The sequence below is a fragment of the Ammodytes marinus genome, assembly GCF_949987685.1.
Source record: "Ammodytes marinus genome assembly, chromosome: 5".
Lineage (NCBI taxonomy): Eukaryota > Metazoa > Chordata > Actinopteri > Uranoscopiformes > Ammodytidae > Ammodytes > Ammodytes marinus.
In genome coordinates, this window is record NC_137234.1 from 27,564,916 (window position 1) to 27,575,658 (window position 10,743).

Here is a 10,743-nt window from a genome sequence, read left to right on the forward strand (position 1 = left end):
GCTATCCGTTAGCGGAGTTATTAAGAGCTTCAGCTGTGTTAGAGAATAGCCCCAAAAAAACAGTGAGTTCAAAGGCTTGGTGTGCGCACTTACTTACAAGGCAGCAGTGGAGATGTTTGTGTGTTTGTGTGTGTGTGTGTGTGTGTGTGTGTGTGTGTGTGTGTGTGTGTGTGTGTGTGTGTGTGTGTGTGTGTGTGTGTGTGTGTGTGTGTGTGTGTGTTGTATGTTCAACCCTGGGCAGACCTCAGAGACCACAGGAGCCCGAACCCTGGACCAGAGCCTGGCTTATACTAGCAGCTCGTTTAGTTACAACATCCACAGCACAGATAGAGTGCCTTTAAGTGGCCAGCTACTTTATACTGTGATGCACATGTCAATCAAACAGCATTCAGCAATGGGACGTCTTTTGTGGATTTGTTCTTGATTTGAGTTTCTAAAAAGGGGGATACTTTACTGTATATTGCACACTGTGTAAATAAGGTTTTTCCAAATTGCAAATTTTCAATTTAATTACTTGTCTATACTGTTTGGTTTTTGCCTTATTTTTATCTAGAATAATGTAGGGGAGAGTGGCCTAAGTTGTGCATTTTGGAAGTTGTGCCACCCCTTGTTTCTAGAAAACCGTGGAAGAAATTGGAAATGTGACCACATATTTAAGAAGAGCCAACCATTTGACTCATCTTGTAAAGAAGGGAGACACAAGGAATAAGATATAAGCACATTTAAGCTCAAAAAACTGTGTTTTGCCTTTCAAAGTAAAATTTCCATGATCAAGGTTTTTTGATTATTGTGTCTGAACAATTATAGACAAGTTTGAAAACATTTGACACATGTTTTAGTGCTTTGGTATGCTACATTTTGAGTCTATACAGTTAGCACGATGTCAGCCCTAAATTGCTGCATCATGCTTATTATCCAAATTTCTGGGATTGGGGTGATTTGTGCCAAAGGGCCTGGGTGAGTTATAAGTAAGTAAGTAAGTAAAATGTATTTATAAAAGCACATTTATGACAGTTTGCACTGTCCAAAGTGCTGTAAATAGTGCATTCAGTAGGTAAACAATGAAGGTAAAATAACAATAACCAAAATAAAAGACGTAAAGCCCATACAACACAGATAGTAGTGCAGAGGTAAGATAGTTAATGGGGAGGAAACACCAGGGTGTACATATGGGTTTTGAGCCTTGATTTAAAGGCAGAAATGTAGGGGAATCACATTTGTCAGATGGCAGTTGGTTCCACAAGCACAGAGCAACTAGTGCAAAGTACATTTCTGAGAGTTGTGCCAGTGGCATGGCTGTATACGCTGGTCACCAAAAGAAAGTGATTGTCTACAGTAGCTCAGAAGAGAGTGACATCTCAATTCCACTTAACGACACCACTGATGAGAGTTCAGATGGCCAGAAAGATTATGATGGTGACTTTGTCATTGTGAGCTTTGCAGGTAAAACCATTAGATCTGCTAGGCCTTGTTTAAGACAATTGTCCTTCAATCTTTGTCAACTATTTACTTTATTTACTTTAAATACACCTTAAACAAGTGATTGTCTAATGGATTTGTCTTGCATTACAGTTTATGAGATATATATCAATGGCACAATTCACCCCATGGTATTCTCTCCAACCGCACAACTTACACCACACCGGGGGCAAGTTGTGCATCAAGACAACTTTTTTTCCGAAAGCTATATTTCTTCAACAGTTTATTCCAGATCCAAAGTTTTTATTGCCAGGGATGCACAACACCCTGAAATATATGTACATATTTGAGTTGGAGACTTTACTGTCAAGGCCTTACTTTAAAGTCACTTTGAGTGAAAAGTTGCACAACTTAGGCCACTCTCCCCTATTGCATAAACTGCATCGATTATCTTTTTTATCCTTTAGTACTTATTGCGCCAGAGAGAAAACATATTTTTTCCATTCCTCTGTATGCCGGGCACATATTGCAGGAAACTGACAGTAAGGATGACTTGACTTGACTTGGAACTCATTTGAACGTCTCTTCAGGCACATTGACTCAGCACGTCATTGCTCCTGCCTGCTGTCCACACGGTTAATCTTTGATTTATTACAAACAAAAAGCTGCCGGTTTCCTTTAAACAGTAACCTAATGCCTTGACGTCAACCTACAGAGTGCAACAGGTGGTGACATCAGCCATCGCCAGAGATCAGGCAACAGCAGTTAGCAGGTACAATGGCTGTGTATGAGACTTATTCTAAAGATAGTTTGAAGAAGAAAAACCTTCAATAACCCGCTTCAATAATCGCGTTTTAAAATCGTACACTGTGTTACTTTGTTTGCACATGTTGGTCACTTACAATCGGTTTCTATTATCTCCACTCTCTCCACTCCACTTATCAAAACATGTAAGAGTTAAAAGTACCTCATCAAAGGGGCACTTGTGGTGTAATTGAACCTCAGTTCATATATTACCACTATAATGCACTGTATATTCAGTTTACTCAAACTCTTCCTCCTTCGTTAATTTTTGGTCCCATTAACTTCCATTAACACTTTTTGACCCTGCTGCCAATAGATGATAGAAACACATTTATATGCATTGCTTATGTGCACTAATGTCTTTTTTTATATAATTGGTGCCATTTTCTCTCATATGCCATATCAAATAATAATTCCACACCCCCAAGTTAAATTTCTCTTTTTTTTCAAACTTGGATACAATATTTGAATACGACTGTACGGCAGGGTCTGTGTTACAGGCTATACATTTCCTCCATCACCGGCCTTGTCTAATACATCTGTTCTGAGAGTGGCTCCATATCCACAGCTTAAGGAGAGAGAGAGAAGGTTCAATATCAATGAAATCACTTAAATATCCATCCTATAGATCCATACAATGTTGCTGTATAGGGGAGAAAGATGCTACTCTATACCTGCCTATACCTTGCCTGGGATAATAGCGCCATTATTTGCCTTTTTCATTCCCGCTCCCTTTTATACGCATCCATTTATGACTTTCCTGCTTCTTTACAAGTAAGGTCACCCAAGCACTTTTGCAAATGGTCCCAGTCTATTTCCCTGCAGCAAGAGGAGGGTATTTTTAGACCTATCTATTATTATTTTGCTCTTTTTCTGTGTGGACACTAACTCGCCGCCATGTTTGTGTATCGCTCAAGGAAACCAAAAAAAAAACATTAAAGCCAGTGGGGGCAGTTTGGTTTTAATATGAAAGAAAAATAATACCGAGTTCAGCCAGTAACCTGACATTTGTATGCAGTAATGTAGGTTATATTTTTCTTGCAAAATAATTACACAGCAGGTGTGCTGACATATAATGTGTATAATAACCTGTCCTTCTCTGTGTGCATCATGAGCCAAAACAAAAAACAGATACCGTTTTTAGAATTCTGGTTTGGACAGATGCGACAGCAACGATTAAAAAAGCCTTCTCTGGTCTCTATGCCAAACACTGCTCATCCCTTCTCGCCATTTTTCGCCTGCCCCCCCCTCTCTCTCTCTCTGCCCCTGAAAGCAGACACTGTCTAACTCAATTAGGTCACAGTGATAAAACGTGTCAACAACTTGGACACAGAGTCAACAAGGTAAGCTAACAGAGCTTCAGTCACTGAGGCAGAGAACAGAGCGAGACGCTGATTGACCGGCCAGGGATCGATCAAACAAAAGGAGCTTTGACAGGTATCAGAGTTCAGCATGTCAGCAGTTCACCCACTTGAGTGCACTACTCTGTGTGGCCAATAGTATGCAGACACCTTTGTCCATAACATACTGCTGTGGACGTATGGTGTGCAACTGTTTTTCTTTGTCCCCCTTTGTGTGAAAAATAATAATGCAAGAGCAAACACTCACAGACAATCGTTTGCTTTCGCACTTTCCAACATTTTTAAAGAAGGACCATTCCTTTCCTGTTTTAACATGACCATTCCCCTATGCACTGATTGATTTGAATTGTTTGGTCACTGTGAGGCTGTGCAACAATATGTAAACACTACATTGAAATGTTAGCACTAAAGAAGATGCATATGTTACACACACACCAATGTTAGCACTCCTTTGGAGTTGTGTGTCTGGTCACCTGACTAAGTCCAAAATTGACTCTCCTTTTAGCTTAGTTTTGGTCTCCACCAACCTCTGCCTTCTAAGTGGCTTTTTCAATGCCCCATAATGTTCACAAACTAGTGGTGTTTTTTTCCTCAAATTCGTCGAATATCTCCTCACGATCCGCTTCATGTCTGTACTGTTTGTGAAATCCAGGATCACTGACTCTACCTTTAACTTTACTGAAACAGTCAGGCCACAGGCTGTACTAACAAAACTACAAACTCAAAGACCATCAAACGTTCTGTAGAGCTGAAGCGGACTGCTAATATGACAATGATAAGGAACACCTTTCACAGTTCAAAACAATATTTTGTTAGGAACTTGACTGGCCTGCACGGAGCCCTCAACATTTATTAGGAGCTATTAGGAGCTATAGCTAATGCTATGGTTGAGTGGGAGATTTCACATTTGAATCTTTTCTGGAGTCTGTGTGCTTTTGGCCAAGTAATATGTATTTAAATCCACAAAGGTCCCAAGGCAAGACTTTCATAAAGTGTATACCCACACACAGAAAAAAGAATAAGAAATAATAATACCTGGGATTTATTTTAATACTCGAAAGCTTAAAACCTGAGTAGTATCATAAAGAAATCCATAAAGTGCACTCTGCATACATAGAGAGAGAGAGGGAGAAAAGGGAAGAAAACTGACAGAGTGAAAGAGAGAGAGAGAGAGAGAGGGAGGGAGGCGCAGCTGGTGGCAGCCAGAGGACCATCTGTTCATCACTCTATTACTTCACACACACACACACACACACACACACACACACACACACACACACACACACACGCACACACACACACACACACGCGCACACACACACACACACACACACGCACAAACACTCTTTTTGAATCACGCTCATTCTCAGACCCTCACACATACACATGTTGCACCTTAGCACACCTCCATCTCTCCTCTCTTTTTACACTTCATTTCTCTTTCCTGTGCCTTGACACTCTGAGCCCCAGTGAGACGGCCCTCTCGCTCTAGCCAGTAATACTCACAGTCTGACACACCACACCAGAGCACTGCCACAGCTCGGCCCCATCGCTGGATGTGTTTCTAACACTGTGTCGAACTGTCACATTCTATCCACAACATGCTGCGTGATGTGTATAGTGTGTAGAACAATCAAAACGAGCCCGCACTCTTTTACATTATGGTTCATCGCTACATACATTAACACACAACAGGTGTCCTTAGCTTTAGTAATGTAACGGAGCAAAAAGTCTCCCTCCCTCTGTGTGAAAGATGAGCAACCACGGACACTGTATGTCACACATGGTTCCTTTAGTTGATCCTCAATCTGTAGAAAATGAATCATACTTTTTGATAACTGATTTATCGGATATTTCTCTAAGTCATTTATCAAGAAAAAAATTATGAAGATGTGTTGGTTTAATCTTTGCTGCTTTTTAACATGATTAAAATTGTAGACATTTGGTTTTGCCACTGTTGGTTGAACAGGCCGACATGCAGAACATGTCATCCTGGCCATAACACTGTGTTCTAGCCTTCTAGTAGTAAAGCTCCCCTACTTAAAGGTGCACTATGTGACTTTTGGTGTGTCAGAGAAGTGAACATGTTATAAGGTATATTCTCATAACTGAATGAACACACTTTCCTCAGACGAAAATATGATCCCTGGAACACTGTTTGAAGCTAGAAAGCTACTGGTAAAATTACCGTTTCACTGTTTGTGATGATATAATCATTTAATACAGAGAATTACATGTAGAGTCCACATTTCTTTAACTAACTGCAGGCTCTGCAAATATTAACAAATCACCACTCCCCTGAATTTGAGAAATTTACACAAGGTATATCGAAATTCATTCTTCGCATATCACCTCTCAAGTTACCACACTCCGGAGGGGGTTCAACCATAGTTCAGCGCCCCTGGAGCAGTTTGGAGTTAAGTGTCTTGCTCAAGGTCACAATAGTAGAGATGGTGGTGCACCTTAGATGTAATACCAGCCACCACTAGTTTTACAAATAACACCCTCCTGTCCGGTGCCGGGGATCGAACCAGCGACCTTGTGGGTTACAAGTTTGCACCCTTTTCCTCTAGGCCAACCTACCACCCCACATCTTCTTCCATCTCCCCACCGTCCCTCTCATCACTCACCGTACATCTTTCCTTCATCAGACAGTATGATCTTCCTCCTTCCACAGGGCGGGTAGATGGCTAAGGCCTCCTGGAAGCTCTGCTCGATGTCAGGGCTCCACACCCCCTCAGGGTCTCCATCCATGGTCTTATCCCCCCCTGAGTCACTCAGTCTGTCCATGTCCTCTCCACCACTCTCACTGCCACTCCAGCTACTGCGATCCATACTTGCAAGCTAACCCCTTAACCAGCCAACGTGTGAATGATAAGGCTAATTGCTTTATAGGTATCTGGTGATGTGATAAAAAAAGGCAAATGGTAAGCTAACAGCAGTTACTACTAACGGCAATAATGAACTCCCAGTGGGGACAGCCAGCAAGTAGGAAAACAGAATGCTAATGCTAGCTGTAGCTTTGTCGGCGGTAATCCCAAACGCTAACTATCATTAAATAGTATTGCTAAACGTGGCTGGTAGACTGTAGACAACTTGGGCAAGCTGGTCCTACATCCAACGTCAGACAGCAGGAAACCCTATAATGAAAAAACAGACAGACAAACAAAAGAGAGTTAGTTGCGATTGAAGTTTTGCCTATGGTTTAATATTGGTTGAAATGGTTCAAACATGATGAATCGCACTGCAAACCACAAGTAAAGGCGTACAATCATCAGGGGAGTTTACTTAAATGTCTAATGCATTGCTGCGTTGTTCACAGTCTATATTGTAGGGTCTACACAACAACATAACATCTAGGCCTACTGTTACTCTGTGTGCTTCTTACTGATGTCCCTAAAAGCCTACTGTTTCGATTTCACTTATAGCCAGCTACATTTTGATTTTGTACAGATGTAAATGGACACAATCCAGAATTTCCTTTCGGGCAAACGGGGCAAACATAATGGAAAATATAATGGAAAATATTGCAAATCGTCTTTAATTTACATTGTTAGTGAGGCTGTATTTTTTTTTACCAAAACAGTATTTTCTTGCGCAACTATAAATTCTGATGATCAAAACATTCTAGGCCGTTTACTCCAGCTGCTGGCAGGCAATTATTGCTTCTTTTCATGGAGGAAATTGCCTATTTTTGTAAAACCGTTGTAGTAGCCCAACATCAAATCCACATGCACATAAGTGGGGCAAGTGGATGAGGGAAAGACAGACAAGACAGACAGACAGACAGACAGACAGACACCACTACTGAACACAGCTACTTACAGATTCAGAAAAAAAAAGAAAAATTATTAAGGGGCTCGCCAGCAGCCTATAGTTCTTCTAAAAATCCCCGACGGTAAACAGCAGGGTTGGCGCAGTACAGACACAAACACACACACACACACACACACACACACACACACACACACACACACACACACACACACACACACACACACACGCCAACATATGCACACACGCACTATTACAGTGCCAGCTCCTTGGGGCGAACACATGTCATTTTGTCTGGTCTTCTACTGTTCACACTTCCCAAGCTCTGCCCCTCGCCACGGCCTGCACAAGCCTGTAGTGTAAAGTGTGTGTCAGTGTGTAAGTGTGTGTGTGTGTGTGCCTGGCTTATTTGAACACAATTACACTTGACAGTGAGCACGAGCACACATGCAACTGTAGCATGTAAAGCAGTCGGCAACATTTTGGACCCATTTGAACCCATTTCTGAGCGTAGCTTAATGCTTTTTTAACATCTGGGCGGGAAAACACTGCGAGTTGTCATAATGTAATCAATGAATTGGATCTGCATTTACTGGAGTCTGTTCTCTCTTCATGGCCATTCTATTCCATTCTCATTTCAGTTTCCTCTCAAACTTCCCAGTCTGGCTTTCTGACTCTGGATCAGTGTCAGTGTAGCCCCATGGTCTGCTGGATGTGTAAAGCCAACAAAGCTTTATAAAGTAATGCCAGTGTCATGGTCTCAGCTGCAGCAATCGCCAAGGGAAAAAAAATATATAATAATAATAATTATCTGGGAACTGTTGAATTGTTGGTCAGTTGAACTTGGGTTCTGTGTACAACTGTCACTGAAAATAGATCCAAATGAAAGACTTTAGTGTGAGGTGCTTAATCTACCTCACTCTTAAGTCGGTTCTGATTAACAAAAGTGTTCAACAACACATTCCAACACAAGGGTCCCCATTTGAGAACGCTGCCAACAAATGACAGAGACGCAGATCTCAAGTCATTGGCTTCAATGTCTTTTGTGACAGACATGTAGAGAATTTCTTCTTCACATGATCTGAATTTGCTGCATCGTACTTGGGAACCACTCTAAAAAAACATTTGACTCCTTTAAGGCCAGCAGTGCTGAAGCCGTGCCAATGAGTCACCAACTTTAACAGTCAAAGGATTTTAAATTCAAATTCAATTTATTGTAGTGAAACGACCTAGAAACAACAAACTCAGCATGAGGACCGGCAAGCATTGTTCTTCACTGCTCTCACAGTTCAGTCTGCATAATTGTGTTTGGTTTGTGAAAGAAAAAATAGATAGAACTTTAAATAGCAGTGGAATTAAAAAATTCCAAATCGTCTTCCAAAAGGTGCATTTCCGAATGACACCCACTAATGACGTGTAAGTGGCGTGCACAGACATTTGCATTGTGCACTGCAATTTGTAAATAAAAAGAGACCAACCATATAAAATAAGACTGCTTGGTTATATTACAACAAGGCACACGGCTACTTTTTCTGCAGGCAATTGGGAATTGCCTGTTAGTCATTTAGCAAATAAATTACTGCATGTGTTAATTATATAGCCTAAAGTTAACCTAAACAACACTAAATATTCAGCATACTGATAGATTCACATGCTGTACCAATGACAAACTCCGCCGACATTAGTTGTGTTCATCACGTCATATCTATTTTTGTTTTGGGCTAGCTTGTTAAGCGGGACAGTCGGCTAATTTATGCTCAGCTGTGTGACACTGCATGGTAGAGGCTACTTTATAACAGAGACAAATAAATGCAAGTTATAGCTTGGCAACTGAGGCTTAGGGGGCAAACAATACACTCTTGACTCAATTCATGTATGTGTTACCTCGCTGGTGGTGCAAGGCACGGGAGTAGGTGTGTGTGTGTAGAACGCGCCTCCGTTGTCCACTCCGCGCGTTCACGTTGACAAAGAAAGTGTGTGCAGAGGAGGAGGGGCGGGGACATATTTATTGGGGCATTATTATCAAAGTTTTTAATCGTCGAGCATTTATAGATACACTATTAAAAAAAAGAACTTTCTGATTTTTTTTTTCAAAGGGGCACTTGATTTGGCCAGGGGGCAAAGGGCAGGTGTTATAACACCACTTTGGGTCTACCTGTGCACGGGTGTAAGGTTGTTAAGTTTGTCCATTCTGTGTTACTGTAGAAACCTGCCGGTGCAACATGGCGGCGCAAACCGCTCTTGTGTAGATGTAAAACGCTCATTCTAAGGTGCAGTAACTAATTTTTTTCTTTGTGTAAACTAATTAAAACAAACTCATTAATACTATATTCCATTTCTACAAATATTCTGCTCTGCACCTTTAAAGCTATAGTGCGTAACCTTTTCATATAAGTGAATGTGGGTTACATCAAGCCATCACCAAACAAGTTGACAAAAAGTTGATTAAGCCTGAAAGTTCCACAAAACGTTCTCTGTTTTTCTCAGTGTGGCACCGTTCACAAACTGGTGTCTCATGTAAATGAGCCAATAAGTGTTGTTGTAATTACTCAGAACCTAGGGGCAACAGAAGATACGCAGTGTAGCTTTTAACCAAAATGTACTTTCACTCAGGAGCAAAATTCAGCCCTTAAACATGGAATAAACAATGATTCAACATTGAAGAAAAATTATTGGCCTTATTGTGCAGCCCTATGGCCGTCCGACATACTAAAGAGGAGAGAAGAGAGAGAAGAGAAGAGAAGAGAAGAGAAGAGAAGAGAAGAGAAGAGAAGAGAAGAGAAGAGAAGAGAAGAGAAGAGAAGAGAAGAGAAGAGAAGAGAAGAGAAGAGAAGAGAAGAGAAGAGAAGAGAAGAGAAGAGAAGAGGAGAGAGAGCTTTTAGGGTTAACAGAACAGAACCACAGTGAGGTTCAGTTGAAGTGAGAGGGGGCCCAGCAGCAGATGGACGCTGGAGAGAGACATTAGTCACACAACAATCAACTCTGACTGGGAGACTCCTCTGCTGCACCCCGGGTCCCCCCCCCCCCCCCGCCTGCCCCTCTGTGTGTGTGTGTGTGTGTGTGTGTCTCTGTCACCAGGCAGGCCCGGGCCACTCCAGCCAGGACAGCAGGCTCCATGGTGTCAGCGCCAGCCCCTCGGGAGAACACACACACACACACACACACACACACACACACACACACACACACAGGGCATACAGCCACAGTCCTGCAGCTGCCTTGGACTCTCATGCTCTCCCTCTGGGCCGCCTTTTCTTTTCCCTCTTCCACTTCTGTCCTACAAGCTCGCGCACTGGCTTTCACCGCATGCCAAGCTACGTGTATGCATTTGTGACCATGCAATGTGTCTGCATGTTATACAAAAGCAGGCCGGTGAGGTTGTAAC

The 10,743-nt window shown here is 41.9% G+C and overlaps 1 protein-coding gene across 1 annotated transcript in view; it reads right to left on the minus strand.

The window, feature by feature from the left end:
• Positions 1 to 6,609, minus strand: part of tead1a (TEA domain family member 1a) — a gene marked incomplete at its 3' end in the record, with an annotated part of 24,702 nt that extends 18,093 nt beyond the window's left edge. The window contains exon 1 of the mRNA XM_080027416.1: positions 6,215 to 6,609. Within this exon, the coding sequence (XP_079883542.1) occupies positions 6,215 to 6,419 (205 nt within the window). The 5' untranslated portion in view covers positions 6,420 to 6,609. The remainder of the gene's footprint in view (positions 1 to 6,214) is intronic.
• Positions 6,610 to 10,743: the final 4,134 nt, after the last annotated feature.